This window comes from Pipistrellus kuhlii, unplaced genomic scaffold, assembly GCF_014108245.1.
Source record: "Pipistrellus kuhlii isolate mPipKuh1 unplaced genomic scaffold, mPipKuh1.p scaffold_m20_p_4, whole genome shotgun sequence".
In the NCBI taxonomy this organism is placed as follows: Eukaryota; Metazoa; Chordata; class Mammalia; order Chiroptera; family Vespertilionidae; genus Pipistrellus; species Pipistrellus kuhlii.
Window position 1 is genome coordinate 84,021,576 of NW_023425540.1, and position 25,474 is coordinate 84,047,049.

The window sequence follows — 25,474 nt, forward strand, 5'->3', positions numbered from 1 at the left end:
TAACACTGGCATGTGGGGTGAATTACCTAATCCTCTGGGCCTGTTTCCTCATCTGTAGCCCTGGGCTAATCACAGTGCCACTGCCCAGAGTTGCTATGAGTATAAAACGGTGGGCATGTGAAGTGCTCAGCATAGAGCCTCGTGTATGCCAACAGCCAACATTTATGAAGTGCTTGCTGTATGACCTCACTGTCTCAGCCCAGCAGCTATGAGGTAGGTGCCTTCTGCATGCTGGGCACGGTTGTGGGCGTGTCACAGCATCCGGGAACTTCATGTAGAACTTACGCATGCTTTCCCACTCAGGAGAGAGAGTCACACTTACAGAGAGAGAGAGAGGCTCTGGGTACAGGCAGGGGTGGTATCCATCTTGGGCCCTTTAAAAAAATCTCTTGCCTGTAGATTTGTGCTTGTCATATAGAAGGTGTGCAATAAATATTGGTTGAACGAAAGAATGAATGAAAGGGGGAAGAGAGGGAAAGAAGGACGAAAGGAAGGGAGAGAGGAGGAAAGAAGGAAGCAAAGGCATTTGTTGGCAGTCTCCTGGACCACCTTCTGGATCTTAAAATATACGTGTTGAGAGGACCCTTTGGCGTTTCCAGCGATGGCAGCTCCTGGGGGCCTCTCTTTTCCTGACAAGGTGGCTCCCCTAAGGCACAGTGGCAGGGTGAGCAGGGTTTAGGGGGCTTGGTGCCCTCATCCACAACTGCCCATCAGGGCAGGGAGTGGGAGGACTGCCTTCCCACATGGATGCCTCCCTGAATCCCGGGCAGCCAGGCGGGCTGGGCTGGTGGAGACTCGACTTCCAGGCATCTATTCAAAGTCCCTCAGCCAGCACCTCCACTGCTGTTTGTGGTGACTAATGGCTCCTCAGGTGTGCTAGCTCAGGACTGTCATTTGGGTTTCTTTTTTTTAAAAAGTCTTTGTTGTTGAGAGTATTACAGATGTCCCCATTGCCCCCACCCACTCCGTAACCCCCTCCACCTGGTTCCCGCCCCACCCCAGTCTTTCACCCCCTATTGTCTGTGTCCATGGGCAATGCACATATGCATAGAAGTTCTTTGGTGAAAGCAGGGCTGTGTCTGGGCAGCTTAAAGGTTGTTTGGAGACTGAATTGCAGCTGTCTCTGTTCACCTCCGTTCTCTTTGCCACAGGTTAACTGATGGTAGTGGTGGTGGTGGTGGTGGTGGTGGTGGTGGTAATGATGGAGCTTTACACACAGTGTCTCATGAATAATAAATATCTTATAGAGTGTTTATTATTGTCGGGTGCTGTGATGGGGGCTTCACATTTAGTCACTCAACAACCACGGGGTTAGGCACCATTATTATCGTCATTGACAATGAGGAAGCTAAGGCTCAGAGAGGGGAAGCTCCTGGCTGAAACTCACACAGTATGCTACCCAGACGCCTTTCTGCCTCCCCAGCAAAGCCTGCCGCCTGTGTCTTTGGTCTTCAGAGGACACAGGCCACAGAGAGCATGGCCCGCCTCCCACCGGGGCATACCACCTGCCAGGAGACGGGCTGCCCCTGGCAAAGCTCCCCAGGGAGAATGTGCTTAGCAGGTCATTTTCTCTGGAGCCCAGCTGCCTGCTCCTGAGGAGGGCGAGGGCTCCGAGGTGGCCGCTGCTGACATTGACGGTGCCCCGTTCAGCAGCGGATGAAGCTGCTGCTCTCCTCTGCTGTCCTTGTGCCTCCTCCTCCCTCATCTGATGGCGAGGAGCTGTGTGACCTTGGAAAGGACTCTTCCCTTCTCTGAGCCTCAGATCTTCGTTGGATGACAGCTCTGCAGGCACGGTGCCTCTCCCATCCCCAGGAGCTGAGACCCCTGTCTATTGCTGGACGTTGACACCTGCGACCTCCAGGACAAAACAACCACCTATGAAGCCTACCCTCCATGCAATCCAAGTGCACTTGAAAACGTCTGGAACGAGACTTCTATTTCAGAAAAATTCAGTCTCTTTTTCCTACTGCCCGAGAATAGAAAGGGACTTTATTTAAGAACTGGACAGACCTCCTGGCTAGAAATGGCCTTGAAAAGATATCCCGTCTGGTTTACGCAGGAACTGAAGCCAGCTCACAGGCCCCCCAGAGGACAACCCTCTCGCTCGTCGGTGGCTGCTTGTGGGGTTTCTGTATCTATAGGCTTTCTGTTGCCTAAACTGAATCCCTGATGAGTCGCTGCCTCTGAAAAGCCTTCCCTGCCCGTCCTATCCAAGGCTGCCTGGGTCTCCATTCCGCCCCTACCTACCATCATTCCTTAGCTGTAGAGGTGGCTGCGCTTTGCAGACTGGCTCTTTGCCATCTGGTTTCCTGTTGAGTTCAGCCAAGAGGAGGGACAGCAGCAGGAGACGGAGGGAGGAAGGAGGAGAAGGATGAGGGGACTTATCCTCCCTTGCTCCTGGAGCTCCCCCTCCCTCTCTCCAAGCCTCCTCCTCTCCTGCCTGTCCCTCTCCTCTTGCCCTTCAGAGCTGAGTGGTAACAACTTTGTGCAAGAGCTAATCCATGAGCACCTCAGCTCCCTCGGAGTGTAAATCCCATTTCTGTCTTTGTATGATCCTGACACCTGGTGGCCCCGCTCCCTTTGTCTCTCTTTCATCACCTTGCTCCTGAATTCCTTCGTAGCCCGAACACCCTGTGTAAGCATCTTTATTTATTGTCTGTCTCCCTTCACCGGAACGTATCGATCGCCCTGAGGTCAGGGTTGTTGCTGTTCTCCCGAGCATCTAGAACAAGGCTTGCCATGTAGTCAGCGTTCGTTGAGCAAGTAAGTCAGTGCAAGTAGCAAGGCCACATGCATATCCCTGCAGGGAAGGACCCCACAGCCAGCATGGTGCCCCATCTCTGTGTTGTTTTTTGTTGTTTTTTTGGAGAGGAGGGGTGTTATGGAGAAGAGACTCTTTGAAACTCTCTCCTCTCCCATTACTCACCCTGGAAAACAGCTGCCTTCTCTACACACAGTGGCCTCACCTGTGAAATGAGGGGGTTGGATCAGCCCAGGGGTTCCCAACTGGGGACCATTGTGCAATGTCTAGAGACCTTTTTGTTTGTCACACTGGAGGGGGATTGCTGGGCTTTACTGGCACCTGGTAGGCAGAGGCCAGGGCTGCAGCTAAACATCTTACAGTACATGGGACAGTCTCCCACCACAGAGCCTGACCCCGACCACAGGTCAGGAGAGCCGAGGCTCAGCAACCCTGGATTCGGAGGTCCCCAAGGCCTGCCACACAGCCCTGGTCCTCACCTGTGTTGAATTCCCTTGTGCCTCTTGCAGGATCTCCGTGCCTGAGACCTGGGCCAAGTTCAGTAATGACAACATCAGGCACTCGCAGAACATGCGGGCCAACTCCATCCGGCTGCAGGAGGAGGCCAAGAACCTCTTTGAGAACCTGTCGGATCAGATGTGGAAACAGTTCACCAACACCAACCTGGCTTTCAATGCCCGCATCTCCGAGGTGACCGACGTGAAGAATAAGCTGCAGATGCAGCTCGCTAAGGTCAGTAAGCGAGAGGCGCCTAAGGACCATTATCCACTCTGCCACACCCTCACCTTCCTCCCGTGGTCCCAGCAGCATCTGGCCATGCTGTCCACCCACCCCTGCCACTGAATGCTCTCAGTCTGTGAGTGTGCCCAGCCCAGAGCGGGGCAGGGGCAGTGAGCTTCCTCAGAGGATTTGAGCATCTAGGGGTAAATCTCCCTTGCTCCGTGGATGTTGAAGCTGGGCTGTCCCCACAGCACCCAAAGTCTGCTGATGGCCAAGAGGATGAGGATGGGTGTGGATATCAGAGTCTCAGGAACCAGGTCTGAGCAGATCTACTCCCCTCACATCAGCTTCTTTGAAAAATGTGACCTTTGACCTTTGACCTTCAAGGGCTTCAACAGCATCAGGACCCTGTGTTGAGGGGTGAGGTGCTTTTGGAATTTGAGGAGTGGGCAGCACTGTCAAGTTCTGTCACTATTTCCTGCCACTCTCATACTCACATGCCCCTTTCGCTACTCCCTTACTCCAATGTGTCATGCTCTTCCACACCTCTGGGGAAGTCGTCTCTGTGTGGAATTTATCCCTCCTGCCCCATATAAATTTAGACAGCTCCTGGTCCCCCACTGCTTAGCATACTGTCTGGCACACAGTAGACACTCCTTAAATCTTTGTGCGGCGAATGAAAGGAATTACAATGATAATTTTTGAACTGATGTTTTTAAGAGAATGATGCATGAATGAGTGAATGCTTTTAATTTTAAGTATTTCTGTCTTTCTCTTTTTTGTAGGGAAAAATCATTTTTATATTGTGGTAAAATATACATAAAAATTTGCTATTGTCGCCCTAGCCAGTGTGACTAAATGATTAGAGCATCGACCTGCATACAGAAGGGTTGTGGGTTAGATTCCAGGTCAAGGCCATGCACCTGGGTTGCAGGTTCAATACCCATCCCTGGTCAGGGTGTGTGTAGGAAGTAACTGATGGATATTTCTCATCTCTCTTTCTTTCTTTCTTTCTTTCTCTCTTAAAAATCAATAAAAAAACATATCCTCAGGTGAGGTTTAAAAATAACAAGAAGAATTCCTACTTGACATTATTGTGAGGATTAATGAGTGGATCTCTGTGGAGTTTGTAGAACAGAATTTGGCACATGGTAAACACTCAATAAAAAGGTAACAAGTATAAGTACTATTACCCATGGAAAGTAAAAGAACCTTCTGGGTGGAGGTGGGGAGCAAAACCTTTTCCCTTTCCAAATTTCTCTGGGGAAGTTTTGAATGATTACTAACAGCCTCATCACTGCTGATCAGAGTTTTTGCAACCGCATGGAGTTTTATTAATAGGCATTATATAACCACCAGCTGCTTGGTAAACAAGCCAGCACCCATTTGAGGTCTATCAAATCCCAACACGACACTACTGACAACACTGCCTGACCGAGAACTTGACTTTGGCTTTGTTAAGACGGTAAAAGAAGGAGTTGGTGTAATGAAGATAAATATATAGCAACCATTTCACCTTTTCACGGTTTGTTTCAGCTGGAGGATTTGAAATGCTCCCCTGAAAACTTTAACTGTTATTGTTGAGCTTGGTCTGATCGCCTTGGCAAGAGGCATTTCTGGAAATTCTAGACCCTCATCCTCACCTGTGCTGGAAAGCAATTAAATCACTGCCCAAGTGGTCATGGGAACACACTTGAAAGGCCGGTCTACACGGCTTCTCATGGACATTGAACCACATACCTCCCTCCACCCTTCCCTCAGTGATTTGAGGATGCATACTCAGCCTTAGCTGTTCACCATGATCCTGGGGTTCCATCCTCCAGGCCACACCCCAAACCTTACAACTTGTCCTGGCCCCTCATCCTTGTACTTTGTCCTTGTATCTGGGGGTATGTCTTGGTCATGTTGCCCATGGCTAGGAAAGGGGCTGGCGGCTTCTCTGGGCTGAAGCAGTTGATGACCAGCAAGCAGGAGACTGCCCTTGAGGACTGATCTGTCCTGAGAGCCAGGGTCCAGGGACGTCTCCAGATTAATGTAAGTCCCCACTTGCTTCCACTTACCTGGTTGAATGTGCCTTTTACGGGGAGGATTCTAGACGAGGGGAAAAGATGCAAGGACCTACAGGGAGGAGGTATGGGCAGGGACACTGCAATAGACCGCGCTTATTCTAAAGGCATAGGAGCTCGCCTGACAGGGGGAATGACAGCAGGTGTGTGGCATGGACATAGTGTTGATATCATTGAATCACACTGTGAGAAAGCTATTCCTTCTTCAGTCCTTTTACAATCATTGTGATGACCTCAATGTTACCGGACAGGGACAGGCCCAGAGGGTGCTGCCTCAGGCCAGCTATAGTGTGTGGGTTCTTGACTTGGTGTTGGAAAGATTTCACAACCTGAGTCCAGGTGGGTTTGAGAGTCTATTTATTAATGCTTGTGACAGTGAAACAAAGGAAGAAGTTAGGGTGGAAGAAACAGTAGGGCGAGCCTAGGCCAGTGGTCAGCAATTCGCGGCTCGCAAGCAACATGCAGCTCTTTGGCCCCTTGAGTGTTCTAATGCAACTTCTTCAAAATAGACTCACCCAGGCCGAAAACCGGCTTCTGCACGTGGGCCATGAAGTTTCAATTGCACTGTATGTGCGCGCCCACACGTGGTATTTTGTGCAAGAGCCACACTCAAGGGGCCAAAGAATCGCATGTGTCTCGCGAGCCGCTGTTTGTCGACCACTGGTCTAGGCAAATGCGATCGGTTCTACGCTCGAATGTCATCACTCTTCACTCTCTTCCCTGCTCCCCGCTGGCTGGGTCTCCACCACCTCTTGCCTGGATTATTGCTCTGGTCTAACTGCTCTGTTTGCTTTTGATGTTGTCAATGATTAGCTGGCAGCTAGTTCCCAGGGCATTCAGTCCTTGAGCAGACCAACTAGGTTCACAGAGGAAGAGAATTCAAATCTTTAGGTTCTTCAAAAAATCTAAAGAGTTTAGCCACAGAGTGAGGGTAGCAGGCTCTCTCTGGGCCATGCCTGCCTGTGTCTGTGGGTCTCCCCACAGTTGACTCCCTAGAAATGTTGTAGGAAAGAAGTGAGCCAAGACAGTGAAGGTCACGGTAATAGAAGTGAGCAAGGTGGGGCTGCTTTTTCTCACGGGGAAGTCAGAGGAATGGGGGTCCTTGAAGGCAGGATCAGGAGGTGAGCCTTGGTCAACTGCTGCTGCCCACCACTCCCCTAGTTGCAAGTCTTGTGGGGACCCTTAGAGTTCAGGAAGAGATAAAAAGTTCACGTCTGAGAAGGGGCCTGGGTGTGCTAGAGCAAGCCTGCACTGAGTCTTGGTCCTGAGGGCTTTATATCCCCTTTTCTCCTGCAGGTGAGAACCTTAGGGGAGGGTTTCAGTAGAATATTCATCAGCTTTCCAGGTGCAGTTTAATAGGTTGACACAGCAAAATGAGTGTGTAGGGGAATTTGGGATTATTCTTTTGTCTGTTTTATTGTTTTATCTTGGATCTGTCTGGCTTTAATAAATTTTTTGTTATTTATTCCTCAACTTCATCTGTCCTTGGGATAAGCTGGTACAAATGACATTAAAAGGGGCTTTGTTCTCTGTTTTCCCAGGCCAGAGTGATTTAAGCTGTGTATTCTCTGGTTAGGGCAGGAGGTAGTAACCATTGGCTCTCAAATGTCCTTGGTTGGGGAAGATAAGGACTTTCAATTCACCAACTGGCTGTAAAAAGTTCAAATTGTTTGGCCTTGTTCCATTTTCTTGTCTTAGTTTCCCCATTCCACCTGCCCAGAGATTGTCCTAGCTTCTCACTATCTTGCCTCATCAAGAGGATGGTCTTGGTTGGATGCTACAATGCCTCCCTCATCCTTTTAACACGGGCTGATTTACCTTTTACACAGAGTGAGGACCTCAGGTTAAGGGCTGGGCAGGCAGCAGTAGCCAGCCAGAGCTGAAACAGAATTGCTTTACTTGCATCTTGTTTCGTGCATTTTTATGGTGATTTCCACTTATGACAGATGATGCCAATTTTCTGCTGGGGATAGTGATATAAAGTGTTATTTTTTAAAATATATTTTTATTGATTGAGAAAGGGAGAGGGAAAGATATAAACATCTATGATGAGAGAGAATCATTGATTGGCTGCCTCCTGCATGCCCCCTACTAGGGATTGAGCCAGGGCATGTGCCCTGACCAGGAATCAAACCCATGACTTCTTGGTTCATAAATCAATGCTCAACCACTGAGCCACCTTGGCCAGCCTCAGTGTTATTTTTAAATAAACACATTTAAGTCTTTTTGCAAAATGAATTGACTTAAAGATTGTTAATCATGTTACAAGCGGTGTGAGGGGATATGGCAAACATGGTAAAGATGGTTGGTGGATGCCTGACATTTAGAAAATAGCAGTGTAGGCCTGCATGTCTCAAACAATACTGCATGCATGGCAATCCCCAGTGTCACCTGGGGACCGAATCACAATGCAGGCTCTGATTGAGCGAGTCTGGGGTCAGGCCTGAGAACTTGCATTTGAACTGGGTGGTAGGAAATAGCGGGAGTATGGGTTGTAGAGTGCTTTGTCTTTGACAAACATCTGGGTAAGCAGCTGTCTTCTTCCCTTCTCTCCCTCTCCCTCCTCCTCCCTCTTTCTTCTTCCCTTCCAGGCTCAGAATCCTCAGAGAACCAAATCCTCCTTAAAAGCAATCCTGGGTCACTTAATTCTCATCAGATTTTCTCTAATTGCATTTTTGCTTCCGAGTTTCCGAGTCAAGTCCCGTCACTCCTCCTGCACGGGGCCAGCCCAGAGGGTGCCCAATTTGTGAGGATGCAAAGGCCCCCCTGTGGTGCCTGACACCCTCTGCAATGTGTGCCCTTGAGTCACGTTGCATTTTCCCACCTTGGTGGTTAATGTGGTTGGAGCAAATGACGTTATTAGCCGGGGGATCAGGACAAGCCAGGAGCACCGCCTGGATTAGGTTATCAGTGTATCAGATAAACTGGATTTCTCTGCCTCCTCTGGACAGGTTCCCCCTACCCCCTTTTGCAGGCTCTCTCAGCGGCAGCCAACAGGAGGAGCCAGCTCCCACCTTTAGACTTTCACCCTCCCACCCACTCCACTTAGAGCCCTCTCATCTCAGTTGGTGGCTCCGACTTCCAGATGCTTCTAGGGGCTTCCAGGGGCTTTAACTTCCAGGTGCTCCATCCCGAACCTTGCAGTCCACTTAGATGCCTCTCCACCTCCCACCCCACATCCACTCCATCAGCAAATGCGATTGGTTCCACGCTTGAATGTCATCACTCCTCACTCCCTCCCCTGCTCCCTGCTGGCTGGGTCTCCACCACCTCTTGCCTGGATTATTGCTCTGGTCTCCTAACTGCTCTGTTTGCTTTTGATTTTGTCAATGATTAGCTGGCAGCTAGTTCCCAGGGCATTCGGTCCTTGAGCAGGCCAACGAGGTTCACAGAGGAAGAAAATTCAAATCTTTAGGTTCTTCATAAAACCTCGAGAGTTGAGCCGCAGGGTGAGGGCAGCAGGCTCTCCCTGGGCCATGCCTGCCCGTGTCTGTGGGTCTCCAACTTCATCCCGACCAGGTCGCTTGTGCCACTGCTGTCATGAGAACGTAAGCACCGCCCACCTTTGCAACCGCAGTGCCTCCCGAAATGCACAGTGAATCCCAAGGAAATGGTGGAGTGGTTTAAATTAGAGGGTCAACACAGATAGTCCACATGTTATTTGGCTCTTTGCTTTTTCTCTTAACAGCTTTATTTTTCCTTGACCCATAATTAGATGCATGTATTTCAAGTGTACAACTTGAGGAGTTTTGACATTTTAGTCATGAGGTCATTGCATCAATCAAGGTAATGAACAGATGAAAGGTTTCCTTGTGCCCCTTTGTCATCTCTCCCTCCTGTCCTGCCTATCCTCTGCCATTCCCACACAGCCCTAATCTGTCACTATAGGTTTGCATTTTCTAGAATTTTCTACAAAAGGAGAAATATTCTGTGCACTCTTTTATTTTTTAACTAGGGGCCCAGTGCATGAATTCGTGCATGTTGTGTGGGCTCTGAGATGCTGCAATGGGCACAGGAGCAGGTCTCAGCTCATCTCCACGACCCTGCCCACCCCCTCCAACCACAGCCCCCAGTCCTCTGTCTACCAGCAGCCCCACTCCCACCCCACTGCTCCCACGCACTGATGGCACCGACCCCTCTTGCAGCTGCTGACAACTCGCAGTGATTGGAGCTGGCGCCAGCAGTGGGTGTGAGTGGCAGCTGCTGCCCTGATGGCATCTCAGGAACGGGGAGGTGGAGAAGCCCTGAGGGGCAATTGGGGCCAGCAGCCACCGCTCGGTCCCCGATGAAGGCACTGAGTGACCAGGGCCAGCGCCGAATGCTGGCAGCAGGTGCAAGCAGGGCCAGTACCAGCAGCAGTTGTGAGCACTGGGTGGGCCTACAGCATGCAGGAGCAAAGAATTTCCAGTAACCACCAGAGGCTCACCCCAATGAGAGCAACTGGCACCTGCCTTGTCTGGCACCCCCACTTAACTGCTTCACCATCCCTCCACGGCTGATACCCATCATAGCAACCAGTTGTTCAGTTCGATTGTTCCGCTGTTCAGTCTATTTACATTTTAACCTTTTATTTTATTTTTTAAATTAATTTCTTTATTGATTAAGGTATCACATATTTGTCCTCAACCCCCCATTCCAATCTCCCACCCACCCCCATACTCCCACCTCCTTATTATTCTTGACCACTGGTTAGGCTCATATGTGTGCATGTAAGTCCTTTGGTTGATCTCTCCCTTTTATCCCCACCCTCCTTTTGAGGTCCAACAGTCTGACCCATGGCTCCTTATCTCTGGGTCTGTTCTTGTTCATCAGTCTATGTTGTTAGGATTTGACATCTTTCAGTCATCGTAATTGAAATTCCTAGTTTATTCCTTCTAATTACTGAGGAGTATTGTATGGTATTGTATTGTATGGATATACCATAGTATGTATGGTGCCCATATGCCATCATTTGTTTATCCATTCACCTGCTGATGAACAGTAGAGTTTTTGCGAGTTTGGGGCTGCTGTGAACATTTGTGTACAGATTTCCAGAATCTCTAGATGATTTGTTAGCTAATTGGTGGAAAGCAGGTGGTAGCTCTAGTAGTAAACTTTTTAAAAAATTGATTTTAGTGTATATGTCCTATAGGATGATGCTCCAACCCACGGAGCCACATCAGCCAGGGCCTCCTGTTCTGAAGGCAGGAGTTGAGTGGCCACTGAGTCTCTTTGGCACTGTCTGCTCTGGGCATCAGAGGAGATGCAGGAAAGCAGGTGTATGATAGCGGCCATGAAAAGAGTCTAACAGAACAGCGAGGGGCTGTGAGTTTTCACCTTGCAAGGCTTCAGCTCTTCACGCCAAAGTTTCTTTAGTGTTTTGACTTCTAATGGTCATTAACACCAGCAGAGCCACCCCTGCCCCGGGAGGCAATGCCAGGGCAGGAGGGCGTGGTATCTGAGGGGTGAGGGCCAGCGATGAGAGGGCCCCAGTGCCTGCGCCAGCCCCTCTTTCTGTCCAGGGAGGTCTGGAACCCATTGTGGAGAGGGAAATGCTTTTGTGCTTTGCAAGCAGCCTGATCCTTTCCAGTGCCGGTGCCGCAGCCAAGCTACTGACTGGCTCTGCTTCGAAAACCGGCTCAGCCCAGGGGGAGCGGAGCCCCAGGGGCCCGTGGGCAGTCTGGTGAGGAAGGCCGGGGCCGGCCTTAAACACCCTTGTGTCTCAGTGAGAACATTCTCTTCAGAAGCTTTCCTTCTGAGAATGTCCAGGAGCAAGAGGGATTGATCCAATCTGTCAGTTATCTCTGTCTCTCACGGGTGATCTCCCTTTCTAACAGCAAGGCATCCCCCCTCAGGCAGGCTCTGAAACTTTGAGAGACAACAGGACCTCGTTAAAAATTACTTCTTTTTTCCATTTTCTCTGTTGTGACAGGGACTCTGTTAATGGCAAGGGATGCTAGCTTTCCACTTGCATATAAACATTCCATTTCTAATACATTTGTCAAAGGCTGAAACAGGAGATGATGTGAAGAAAAATATTAGCTAAGTGTATAGGTTGTATGTGGGTTGGCAAGCTAACTCTCAGGAAGAGCCGAGGGGCCCCATGTGGTAGGTCTCTTAGGCTTGGTGCTCACCTGAGGGCCAAGAGGAATCAAAGGCTCTGCAGTGTCACATGGGCTAAGGACTCATCACTGTACCCAGGTGGTATGTGTGTGGGGAGACTCAGCATGAGGGGGTCCATGAGAGCTGGGGCGGGGGGAGAGGGTGAATCAGCAATGTTTGCTCACAATGATACTGTGCCCAATGGGAGGGGAGCTGCTGGACTCAGGGAAACAGAGCTAAGGTCCAGAGCCAAGGTCCAACAAATACAGGAAGTTGAAGGGACCAGGCAGGATGGGGAGGAGCAAGGGTCAACATGGCACAGGTGGGGTGGGGGGGCATACAAATGAGGCTGTGTTTAGCTCATTTGGGGTGCATACACCACTGCTACTCAAGGGAGCCATTACTTCCCTCTTCCCACTGCGCCCTACAGTTAGTGTTAGCCCATCATATGCTTTGATTGGACACCTTGGGCCGGGTAATCATTGGAATTGGTTATTGCTGAGACAAGAACATAAGTTGCAGCATGGACGAAGCAGAGGGTTACATGGGCATCTCCTGGGTATAGGTATGTCCCAGCGCTCTCCTGGCTTCTTTTAAGTTGTGACTTGTCCTCCTTTGGGGCCATAGTTGCTGCCTGCACAGGACCTGCAGCCCACCTTTGCCCACACTCCTGGCTTCCGCATGTGCTTGCCTAATGCTGGTCCAGATTCCCCTTCCATCTCTGCATTCTTCCTCCCCCATGCACGAGCCCCATGGTGCAGTGCAGTCAGCTGGGTTCAATTCCGGCTCTAGTGCTTCCTGGCTAAGTGACCAAGGCCGGGTTGCCCCACCTCTGTGCCTCAGTTTCCCCCTCTTTCAAATGGGAATAATAACGATAGGCAGATATTTATTGTCAGAGTAAGGACAGCAGCCATCGTCACTTTGTAAGTGTTCGATGAATATTAGCTCTAGAGATGGGGAGAAGCCAGGACTGATTTTTGAGCTGCTGAAGGGGAGGGACAAGCAAAGTGACTGAAAGGACATGGCCTAGAATCGAAGGTCCAGGGTTGAATTCTGGTACAGCTAAAGGATCTTGGGGAAGAGCTGGATCTCAGTTTCCTAATTTCTAAGAATGGAGTGCTCCTACGGGCTGTGAGGGTTGCATGAGAAGGTAAAAGGTCTTCGTCTCTAGAGCATAAGGCAGAGGGCAGAGCTTGGCTACACACCGGAGTCACCCAGATGCAGGTCCTGTCTCTAGGGATTCTGATTCCATTGGTTGGGGTGTGGTCCGGGCATCCAGCCTTTGAACTCTCCCAAGCCGAGAGTGAGAGCCAGAGGTCCAGGATTCAGACCTGTGGTTCTCAAGCTGTGTGGTCCTGGGACCAGCAGTGGCAGCGTCACCTGGGAACTTGGGCCCCGCCCCAGACCTGCTGAATCAGAAACTCTGGGGCCCAGCCATCTGTGTTGTAAGCAGCCCTCCAGGTGTGTCTCCCAGCTGTGGGCATGCAACAGACGCTGGTTAATTCCCTCCCTCTTTCCCTTCTTTCCTCCCTCCCTCCTTTCCTCCCTCCCTGAAGCAGATATTCACTAGTACATCCTGTGTACCACTCTGCGTTAGTTGCTGGGGATACGTCACAAATAGGACAAGAGTCTGTGCCCTCAAGGGGCTTATGTTCCAGTGACGAAGACTGGTTTTAAAACATAAGTAGGTGCACAATTAAAAATTGTGATGCGTTAAGGAGACCCTCCAAGGCCCAATAGTGGATTACAGGTGTTACCTCTTATCCAGCACGGAGCCCCACCCGTTTCCAACCCCCTCCAGGCCTTTCAGGACCCCTGATCGCAGACGGCCTCTAAGCAGCTGAGAATTTTACTGACAGGCAGCTGGCCACCTCTGGACAGAAACAGCTGCGAGCAGGGCTTACACATCTGTCCTCCAAAGTCGCTTTCCCCCCGGGTGAATTTACTCCTCAGTGGCGTTCACCAGTGTCTGAGACAGTTTGGTTGTCACATCTCAGCAGTGGTGGGTTGTTGTTTTTTTTACTTATTTTTTTTTTTGGGGGGGGGGGGGCAATGTGCTACAGAGAGAGGGCAGAGGCAGCTGAACACAAGGCACAGGACAACCCCCAAAGAAGGTGTGGCCCAAAAGGTCAAGAGTGGCCTCAGCCAGCTTGGCTCAGTGGTTGAACATTGACTTATGAACTAGGAGGTCAAGGTTTGATTTCCAGTGGAGGGTGTGCTGGAGACAGCTGATCAATGATTTTCTCATCATTGATGTTCCTAGCTCTTTCTCCCTCTCCCTTCTCTGAAAAAAATAAAATAAAATAAAATAAAATTTTTATATATATATATATATATATATTAAAAAGAGAGTGCCAAGTTTGGGACACCTTGCTCTGGAACCTCCCAGGTGAGGTCTCTCCAGAGCACCCCTCTCCTCATTGCTCTCTTGCCCCCAGGCTTGGTGGCACTCAAAACCTCCCACCATTTGACCAGAAAAAGGATTCCAAGCTGCCTTCTCACTTCCTGAGCCGGGGAGGCTGCGCTGAGCCAGGCATCTCCTTGGAAACTCTTTGGCTCCGTGCAATTTGGAAAATAATAAATCTGCAAGGTTGCACAAAGCATCCAGAAACCGAAAAGCCGGCTGGGACTGCTAAATCCATTTTTCCCCTCCACATCAAAAATAATTTCCTGGCCTTGGATTCTCACTGCTGTCACAAGATGAGGCGCAGGCAGATAGTTTTACATGGCAAACCACCCAGCCAAACACATCTCCCCTTTCAAAGGCATTTTGGGGTGGATTTCCATCCCAGCCAGGAATATCCGTGCACTTTTCTGCTGAGCCGAGCTTGGTTTCATCCTAGGCAGACCTGGCAATTGCCAGACGTGGCCAGAGACCATTTCCAGAGCAGACCTCAGCCTTTCCCGACACTGGGGACTGGGGTTTGCCCTTAGCTGGTCCCCAGCAAAGGCCGAGGGAGGATGGTCACGGTCCAGTTTGCCATCCTCTATGAATGGAAAGAGAAAAAAAAGTGAAAAATCACCCATAACCACAGAATACATATTAACCTTATTATGTGCAGCCAGAGTTCCAAATGCTTTTCTTTGGTTAACTCCTCTTTGCCTCCTACAACCTGTTGAAGAAGGGGCCATGATTAGCCCCATTTCACTGACGAGGAAGCCAAGGACAAGCGATTTGCCTCAAGCGTACTCTCACCCGGGCCCAGCCAGTCAGTGGCGAAGCCAGGATTGGAATCTAGGTGTCTCGCTTCAGAGTTCATGCTGTCAGCTAATGCGAACCTCTCTTCCACTCCTGCCAGCACGGTCTAGTGACAATATATAGGCAACATCCAGATGGCTGGTTCTGGAATGGGACAGTTTTGCACCCCAGAAGGACATGTGACAATGTCTAAAGACACTATTGCTAGGATATTACTAGCATCTATTGTACAGAGTCGGGGAGGCTGCTAAACATCCTACAGTGTGCAGGGCGGCCCCACCACAGAGTTATCAGTCCAAGATGTCAGTAGTCCCCACACTGAGAAGCCCTGGTCTTCTGGCATTAAGATTTGATTTTAAAAAGGAAAGAAAGGAGAGCTGAAACCAATTTGGCTCAGTGGATAGAGTGTCGGCCTGTGGACTGAAAGATCCCAGGTTCGATTCCAGTCAAGGGCATGTACATACCTCGGTTGCGGGCACATCCCCAGTAGGCAGTGCAAAAGGCAGCTGATTGATGTTTCTCTATCTCATTGATGTTTCTAATTATCCTTCTCTCTTCTTTTTTGTAAAAAAATCAATTATATATATAATATATATATATATATATATATATATATATATATATATATATATATATATATTTTTTTTTTTTTTTTTTTTTAGAAAGAAAGGAGAAAAGGCAAAAAATAGATAGATGGACATGAGGATAGGGGGATGGATGGATGAATGGAGAGCAAGTGCTGAGGCTGAGAAACCCAGATCCATGCCTGCTGGCTGTAGCGCGAGAACCTAAGTCATCCTCACGGTCACCCTCTGAGGGAGGTGGAGACTGTTATTACCTCCCTTACACAGATGGGGAAACTGAGGTGCGAAGAGGTCTGGAGCTTCCAAGCCTGTCTTCTAGGTGGGTCCTCCTGATTCAGGGGCTGGGCCGGCTGAAGTCTGTGAGGTCTGACCCCTCCTGAAAGGGACACTCCCTGGGTGACATGCGCTCCGCTTTGCCTGCTGTGCACACTGTGACCTCGCTCCTCTGCTAGGAGTACGTCCTTCCGCCTCTCAGCTATCTGGCCTCCTGCTCCCTGACTGTCCACTCTGTTCAGTCTCTGAATGGCAGCCGGAAGGATCAGCCTCCAAGTGCACATCCAACCAGGTCCTTCTCTGCCTTAAAACTTTAATGTTGCCGAAACCGGTTTGGCTCAGTGGATAGAGCGTTGGCTTGGGGACTGAAGGGTCCCGGGTTCGATTCTGATCAAGGGCATGTACCTTGGTTGCGGGCACATCCCCAGTAGGGGGTGTGCAGGAGGCAGCTGATCGATGACTCTCCCTCATCGATGTTTCTAACTCTCTATCTCTCTCCCTTCCTCTCTGTACAAAATCAATAAAATAAAATAAAAAACTTTAATGTGCAAGTGATACGCATTTTAAACCTTTTAAGATGCAGATTTCGTTGGTAGATCCCAACTGGGATAGGGCCTGAGAGTCTGCATTTCCAGCAAGGGCTCAGAACCCCATGATGTTGGTCCCTGGGCCACACTGTGAGTGGCAAGGTGCAGCCTTGAGATGGGCTGCATAAAGAGAATCTGGCTTCCTCAGGGGTCTCAAATTACTGGCCCCAGGGCTAAATGGCCCCCTACCTGTTTTTATAAATAAAGTTTATTGGAACACAGGCCCTCCCCTCCCCCTTAATTTCTGTATTGCCTGTGGCTGCATTTGTGCTACAATGGCCACGTTGAGTAGTATGAGACCCAATGGCCTAAAACAGTGGTTGGCAAACTGCGGCTCATGAGCCACATGCGGCTCTTTGGCCCCTTGAGTTTTTAGCAAAAGCCAGCTTAGGAGTACCCTGATTAAGTTAATAACATTGTACCTACTTTAAAAATTTGGCTCTCAAAAGAAATTTCAATCTTCGTACTATTGATATTTTGCTTTATTGACTAATGAGTTTGCTGACCACTGGGCTAAAACATCTACCACCCAGACCTTTTCAGAAAATTGTGTACATTGTGTAGCACATCTTCACGATGCTCTGCAAGGTTGTGTATTGGGACTGCGGCCATCTGAAGGAGGTTCTCTCTCTCTCTCTCTCTCTCTCTCTCTCTCTCTCTCTCACACACACACACACACACACACACACACACACACCACAGTCATACCTGCAGCTGACAGGTCTCAGGCTGGTCTCAGGATGAGGCTCGGGGGCGCAGGGGAGATTGATGATGGACTGGAGCAGGTATAGGGCCTTTAATCACACCCAGGAGCACTTGCAACGCCCACCAAAGAGGAAGCACAGGCCCTGAGCTTCCATTTTCTGGACAAGGAAATAGGGGCTCGTGCAGCCCAGGACTCTGAGTGGGCCTGTGAGTTCCTCAGCTGGTTTGTGTTAGCGCTTGGATGGGAACCCTGGTCTCCTGACTTCCTGCCCAGGGCTTTACCTCCAAGCACCCTGCGTGGAGGCCCCTTCCGCGGGAATTCTGCCTGGTTAACAAAAAGAACTTCGGTTTTGGGGGGGGAGGGGGGGGGGGGGGGCCCACCATAAGGAGAATTGCCCTTCTCCCATACATCCCTACATTCAAGTAAGTTGATGGATTTTAAGCCCAAGCCCTGGCCTGGAGGGCTGAGGGGATTAAATTTGCCTATAGAGATAAAGTCTGTCAAATGACTCTGAGTTTCCTATTCTCTTCCATAAATATAGAAAAAAAAAAAAAAAAAAAAAAAAAAAAAAAAAAAAAAGACCATGGTCCCAAAGGAAAAATCTAACAAACTAAACATTACAGGGCGGGGGGTGGCTTAGGATGCAGGACAGTCTCGTGGCACAAGCCAGACACGAGACCAAGCACTTGACACACATCTCATTTAATCCTCACAGCAACCCGTGGGTGAGCTGTGATGATGATGATGTGGGTTTCACAGATAAGAGAATGAGTGTCCCCCTCTTATTCTCAACAGAAGGGGCTGCTGCTTTAGGGGGCTCAGGAGATGCTGAGTTCATGGCTGCATGAGGCACCGAGAAGCTAAGAGGTCACTCAGCAGGGAAGAGCAGGAGCTGGAATTTGAACCTGGAGCTGTGTGACTATAGAGGGGTTCAGTCAGCAGACGTGACCAGCTCCTCCTCACTCCCCTCTGCAAGGCAGGCAGGAGGCTTAGGGACCTCCCCCCACCTCCCTGCCCTCCGTTTGGCAGCCTGGGCTGGCAGGCAGCCTGCAGCAGGCAGAGCAGGGGTGGAGGCCTGGGGAGCGAAGTGAGGTGGGAAACTCCGCTCCAAACGGAGTTCCTGCTCGCCGAGGCTGCAGAGGCTCCTCCCATGGGGTGACCCCCTGGGCCAATCTCCCAGCGGCCCTGCCCAGCTGCTGAGCCCTGGCAGGCTGGGCCCTGCCCCGAGCAGCCTTTCCTCTAGCTCTTTGGCTTTGTGAGAACAGAAAGTAGACCAAGGAGAGGGAGGCCGCTAGGGCTCAGGACAGCCATTCAGAACTCAAGATCTGGAAGAGAGAGGAAGAGAGAGGGAAGGATGGAAGAGAGAGGGAGGAAGGATGGAAGGATTACTCTTAACTGGTCAAGGGAAGGCAGGAGAAGGGGCATATGACTTCCTTGTGGCCCTTTCCAGGGTGGGTTTGTGGGGAAAGCGTGCACACACAGCACATACTAGTACACACTTGGTTTTTGGAGAGCAGACTCCACATGCTGCCCTGTGTGTGACCACAGGGGTGCCTGCCTCTCCCCGGCTGTGTCCCAGCAGCGAAGGGGGTTAGACACTCACTAAGGTGTCCTAGGGCTCCTTCTCTCAGGCCGGGCACTGATGGCCTCATTTCCACTTTATGGAGTGGGAATAATGACTATGATTCCTATTTATTGTTTTGCCGGAAAGGCTCAGAGAGTTTCAGATACTTGGTCATGCAGTGTGGAGGTGTTAGGGCTGTACTCTTGTTTTAACCAAACCGCTAGGGAGCAAGTGGTCATTGAACATCTACATTCCCCCTACTGGAGGCCAAGCCCTGAATCCGGGCATGTGCCTTTATTGGGAATCAGCTATGACCTCCTGGCTCATGGGTCGACACTCAACCACTGAGCCACACCAGCCAGGCAAGAAGCCACTTGAATCCATAGCTTCCTTTTGTCAATCAAGAGACACAAGCATGTGTTGGAGAGCTGTGCCCAATACTGGCACCACGCTGGAGTTCCATCTGGGAGCTCCCATTCATGTGCTGCTGGGTCCCTGTTACTCTGCTGTCCTCGAGTGGGAGCTCCTGGCGAGGTGAAAATGAACATGTGTTGATGCCTTGTATGTGGCCACATCCCCCAGCCATGTCCTGCACACTAAAGGTGTCTGTAATGCTAAAGAAAGCACTGACAACATCATAGTAAGGGCTTGGTGGTGAGTAATAGACGTTGTTGCATAAAGGTGCAAATGCATGCATTTACACTAGAATGGAAACTCCACGTGGACAGGGTTTTTTGTCTGTTCTGTTCCCTGCTGTGTCCACTGCTCACAGAGTAGATGCTCAGTGAGCATTTGTTGAGTCAATGAGAGAATCAATAAATCCATAAATTAATGAATGAGTGAGTGGATGAAGAAATGACTGAGCACATAAATTACTGTCAACTCTCTCCCCCTTCACCCCCCACCCCCACCCCCACCCCACGCTGCCCAGCACTCCAGAGACAGGGCTTTGTAAAGTTGCAGACCCCGGTGAGGCTGGCCAAGCCTTGAGCTGGGAACCAGGGGGTGGAAGAGCAAACAGAAAAAATCAAGATAAGGGCAGCTTCACTGTTAAAATCCGAAGGTGCCCCTAGACGCTATCCTTACTGGCAGCTGCCTTCCATGGGTTGGGGCTGGGGCTGGGGCAGGGCTGGCAGTATGACCAGCAGCTAAACTCCCAGTAATGCCCTCCTCAGCAATAGCCCTCCCCAACCCCAACTAGGGTCATCTAAATAGTAGAGTGAGGGACTGTTTTCCACACTGGCAATGTGGTCCCAAGAAGCATTTTCCATCTATAAAAGTGTTAACATAAAAAAACAAAAAACATTCAAACCTGTAAAGAATTGTGAGTTCATGTGAACCAAACTGTTGACAATTGCCAGGAAGCAGAATATCAATGTATTGGTATAATGCTCCAGAGAAAGATGGTATTTTTGTTTGTTTGTTTGTTTTTTTACCTTGTTCTATACATTACAATCAAAAGAGGAGATGTACCAAGGATCTTTTCATATTTGCTTTTTTCCCCCCCAAAAAAATTGGTCCTTAAAAAAAAAAAAAAGAGGAGATGTAGGTGGGTTACATGAACTCCATTGGTGATAGATGGGGGGGGGGGGGGGGGAGGGCGGGAGTAAGCAAAGTGGGGAAACCTCTGGGATTGGGTAAAAAGTAAAATGATAGACACATGCTTCTTTTACATAGGTGGGAGCAGGATAGTTAACAGCCAACAATTAACTCAATAACAGTGAGGGGATTTGTGGCCTCCGCAGAGCAGTGCCTGTGCTTTGAGAGGAAAAAGGAAAAGTACTTTGACATTCCAACCATATGTTATCGTAGAAGCAAAAAGACAATAGGCTCAATTAAGGTAAAGATTGACCTTTGTCAGGGAAGATACCGGCCTGGGCTGTGACTACCCACCATAATTGCTTTCAGTTAAAGGTTTAATTTCAGACCATCCTTTGCTGCTACTTTAGGTCTTTGAGTTCACAAGACCACCATGCAGGCCTTACTGAGCTGGTTGGGTTAGCACAGTGGTCGGCAAACTCATTGGTCAACAGAGCCAAATACCAACAGTACAATGATTGAAATTTCTTTTGAGAACCAATTTTTTTTAAGCTTAAACTTCTTCTAATGCCACTTCTTCAAAATAGACTCCCCCAGGCCGTGGTATTTTGTGGAAGAGCCACACTCAAGGGATCAAAGAGCCGCATGTTCCCACTGGAGTGTTCCCACGCCAGCTCGTGTGCTGGGCCAGAGCATTTCTGCGGGGTAATGTTTAACCGGCAAGAAGTAGCATCGTGCTGGTCTGTGCAGCTCACTGAGGCCGGGGAGGGGCCAGCCCTCCTCCACTGTGGTCTCTGAAGGAGGCACAGCAGGCGCCCTGCCTCCCATGGCTCTGCAGCCCGTGTCTCACCCCAACAGGAAAGGCGCATCGTTTTATTCCTGAAGCAGCGAAATGCTCTCTTTCTAGGCTTTTGTCCTAAGCTAATAGGAAAGCCTGGACTTGAATTCTTTGGAAAAAATTCTTTTAAACAATTTCTTGGTGCCCATCAAATATGAGCCCAACCCAGCTAAAGTAGTCATCCTACTAGCTACTACGATTTGTGAATATTTCATAACTCATGAAAAAGGGGGAAAAACATGACTATAAAGTCCTTGAAGGTGGAGATTGGGTCTGGTACTTGGGCCAACCTGTCAGGAGCACTCATATGGAAGCAGTTTTCCCTGATGTCGAAGTCTGAGAGAGACAGGACTATGTAAACTTTAGGCCACACAGTTCCTAAACCTTAGCGTGCAGAGGGACCGTTGGGCAGCTAGCTAAAAATCAAGACTTCCAGATCCCACAGTCATTCATTCATTCATTCGTTCATTCAGTATCATTGAGTTCCTACTACGAATAGAGTTGCCAGATTTAGCAAGTAAAAATGCAGGATGCTCAGTTAAACTTGAATTCCAGGTCATGCAGTAGTTGAGACATATACTAAAAAATGCTTTATTGTCAATCTGAAATCCACATTTAACTGGGCATCTGTGTTTTACTGAGCAGCCCTCACTCTGCACCAAGCACTGCTCCCGGTGAGCAGGACACAGCATGGCTGACACAAAGCCCCTGCCTTCTAGCCGCTTACATGCCAGTGAGCGTGAGAGGCAAGCAAACAGCTGAGGGAAGGATGTTGTGGGCACGGTGGCAGGAACCACTTCTAGGCTTGCCAGGAACAGAGCACATGTAACCTCGCTATTAGGGCTGGCCAAGTCTTAGAGGGAGGTGTTGGCACCCACTAAAGGAGTTCTCCTAGCCCTAACTGGTTTGGCTCAGTGGATAGAGCCTGCAGACTGAAGGGTCCCAGATTCGATTCCGGTCAAGGGCATGCACCTTGGTTGCGGGCACATCCCCAGTAGATAGTGTGCAGGAGGCAGCTGATCGATGTTTCTCGCTTATCAATGTTTCTAACACTCTAATCCTCTCTCTTCCTCTCTATAAAATAATATATATATATATATATATATATATATATATATATATATATATAATTTTATTTTTTTTATTTTTTTAAGAGTTATCCTAGCAAAGGGGCATGAAAATGAGAACTGCTCACAGATCCGGGGCTGCTGCTGGTGGGAGGAGAAGGGATGTTTCGGTCACAGCAAGGTGACGTCTGTTTAGTACTCTCAGTTCTGGATGTGCTTACCATTGGCCAAGTGCAAGGTCAGGTTCCCCCGGGGAATGGGCTGTGCTTCCTTCTTTATTCACCCTCTCCTGCTTTTATCTTTTATTATGGAAAATTTTAAACACACAGAATACAGAGATATATAAAAGATCCCCACATACCCCACATGAATATTAGCATGTTGCCACTCTTTTCCTGTGGTTGACCTTTTTCTGATTTTAGTTTTATTTGCTATTGAGGTATCACAGTCTTATAATAAAAGCTTGATGACCTTCAATGCTGCTTCCACCTCACCCCATGTTTACACCTGTGAAACCTCCACCTAAGAGCAAGACACATACCACTTTTATCCCCAGCTGACACCCTCCTCTGCCTTCCTGGCATCTATACTTTGGTCAATTGTAGTGCACATTAGTGGTATTACAGTGGGGGAAACATTTCAGATAAATAGAAAACTTTGAATCCTTCTCCCTTTGCTTTTTCTTTGCTTTTTCTTTTCTTTTTTTCCCCTAGTTTATTTACTGACCTAGTTATTAGGAAAGTAAACTCTGGACTGTAAAAAGATATAGAACAATCAAGATTAATTCAGATTAAAGTAGATTTAGAAATTAGCTACTATTTGGGGGTTATACGTGTTAATCTTAAAAACCTCCCTTTCTCCAATTACTTTGCCTCCCTCCCACTGAACATTAATGGGCTGGCTCCAGAGGAAATATATTTCTTAAAATACATTTTTATTGACTTCAGAGAGGAAGGGAGAAGGGGAGAGAGAGAGAGAAACATCAATGATGAGAGAGAATCATTAATCGGCTGCCTCCTGCACACCCCACAGTGGGGATCAAGCCTACAATGTGGACATGTGCCCTGACTAGGAATTATACTGTGACCTCCCGGTTCCTAGGTCGATGTTCAAACACTGAGCCACACTGGCTGGACCACTTCAGTGGATATTGGAGATAGAAAACAGACCTGACCTTGGCCCCTGCCCTTCCCCAGCATTCACGGTGGCCTGGGTAGAGAGAGATGCTGAAGGTATTTCCCAAGACTGTGCTAGGAGGAGTGAAGTCCCCGGCCCTCCAGTTGGGGGAAGGGGCCACTGAAACACCTGAGTGGATGCTGAGCTGGTCGGCCCCACACTCCCTCCGTGACATTACATGTTCCCCACAGACGCTGCAGGAGATCTTTCAGGCAGAGAACACCATCGCGCTGCTGGAGAGGTCCATCATGGCCAAGGAGTGCCCACTGAAGGTGGCACAGACGCGGCTGGAGTGCAGGTCCCGGCGCCCCAACGTGGAGATGTGCAGGGACATCCCACAGTTCAAGTGAGCGGGGAGGCTGGAAGGGGTGGGGAGCTCTCAGGAAACCTGGGTCTGAGAAGGATCTTCCAACAACCAGGGCATCTAGTCTCACAAGTCAACAGGGCCCTGGGCAGGGGGTGGTGTGTGAAATTCTGGGGGGTCCCTTTAAAAACCCATCATGGGGAAGGCCAGATGCTCTGCACTGCACTGAAGCCTTCCCAGCTGCCTAAGCCAGGGAACCCAGGTGGGGAAACGTCCGGCCCGAGGGCCGCTGAAGGCCTGCGAAACAGTTTGGCCTGGCCCTGTCAAGGAATTAGCGGGGAGGTCATTAAATGTCTGACCACATATAGCAGGCTAGTTTTTAAGTTGATAATCTTGTATGGCCCGGGAATGATGTTATAAATATTCAAACGGCCCTTAGCAGAAAAAAGGTCTCTCCCCCACTCTTCCCCACCTCCCCCAATCCCCACCCCCCGGCCTAAACCAAGGACGGGAAAAACCAAGCATGGCTTCATATCCCCACTGTGCTCAGGGAAGCCCCCACTTTCCCTGAAAGCTAAGGAGAGCTACCCTCCATCAGAGATGTGGCCTTTGGCCCACGGCTTCTGCGCCCAGGCTCCCACACGAGGCTCCCAGCTGGCACCTCACTCCCTCTCCCTCACTCCTCCCTTGCTGTCTGTGTTCAGTCCTCACCTGTGAGCCACTGGAACAGCTTCCTGCTTAGGGGTGGAAGGGCAGCCTCTGTTGGGAAAGGGCCTCCTCAGAGCAGGGGTGAAAAGCGCTTCTGGCAGTGAAAACCCAGAAGCAGGGTTTGTGAGCTGGAGGAGGAGCTTGGAGGTGAAGCCGGCCAGGTGAGGGAGGACCATCACAGGGGCTTGTTTCCCCATGACAGGCTGTGGAGCTGGCGCAGGCCTCCTGGCTGCCCAGGCCCCCCATGCTGTGGGCACTGTCGCAGTCTCTGTTGCTGCGTAACAAATTCCCCCACAACTCCGGGGCTGGGTGTGGAGAAGAGAGCTGAACGAAAGAGAGGGGGCGACATAGTGAGAGAAGACGCAGGCGGTCCCCTGTGGTGATGCTTGCTCGGCCCCAGTGACTGCCTGAGATACTCAGGAAACAAAAGCTGGGCATGTGTGCTGTGGGGGTGGGCGGCTTTGAACTTGACGGCCTGACCAGCTGCTGCTGCTCAGCCTGCTGCTGGCCTGGAAAGTTCCCACGCCTGGAAGTGGGAGCAGTGTGGCCAGGGTCCCACCACCCTGCTGGGCTGCAAGGGGTCTGGGTCCCAGGAGAGGGCTGGGGGAGGCTCTCCTGATCTTTTTTCCTCCATGTGGTTCAAGCCTCTTAGTCCCTCAGGTTGGGCTCCTGCCCTTCCTGGGGCTCTGATAACCCACTTGTCCACCCAGGGGCTCACACAGAGCAGCCTTTAGGGGGTGACCAGATGTCCCGGAGGACCTACTGCTCTTGGACAAGCTTCCTGCCCCTCACTCACCACCTGGACCACCCACAGGGGTAGAGAGGGAGCACGAATGGGAGCCCCAGGCAGCGTGTGTGTGTGTGTATTTATATGCATACTATGTCTATGTCTATGTCTATGTCTATGTCTATGTATATGTATATGTATATGTATATGTATGTGTATGTGTATGTGTGTGTGTGTGTGTATGCATGCAGTGTGCATGTGTATGTGATGTGTGTATGAATGTGTGTGCACAGTGTGTTGGAAGCTGAACAGATGATAGGACTCGAGCTGTCTGCCTTCCCCAGCAGCTGAAGTGCCCGACTTGTGCATTGTCTTCCTTACCTGCATTCCCTCTCACCACTGCCAGGCCTTCTTCCTCATCTTCCTCCAGGTGGCCCCTCCTCTTCCTCAGACCCTCTAATCACTCAGACTTCATCGGAGTGCAGTCCCCAGAATTAATGCACATTTAAATTTGAATGAATTAAAATGAAGTAAAAGTTAAAATCCAGTTCCTCATTCACACAAACCACATTTC

The 25,474-nt window shown here is 49.8% G+C and overlaps 1 protein-coding gene across 1 annotated transcript in view; it reads left to right on the forward strand.

Moving 5' to 3' along the window:
- Nucleotides 1-25,474, forward strand: part of TEKT5 (tektin 5) — a 37,706-nt gene that overhangs the window by 10,538 nt on the left and 1,694 nt on the right. The window contains exons 5-6 of the mRNA XM_036409946.2: nt 3,271-3,493; nt 23,353-23,507. Of these exons, the coding sequence (XP_036265839.1) occupies nt 3,271-3,493; nt 23,353-23,507 (378 nt within the window). The remainder of the gene's footprint in view (nt 1-3,270; nt 3,494-23,352; nt 23,508-25,474) is intronic.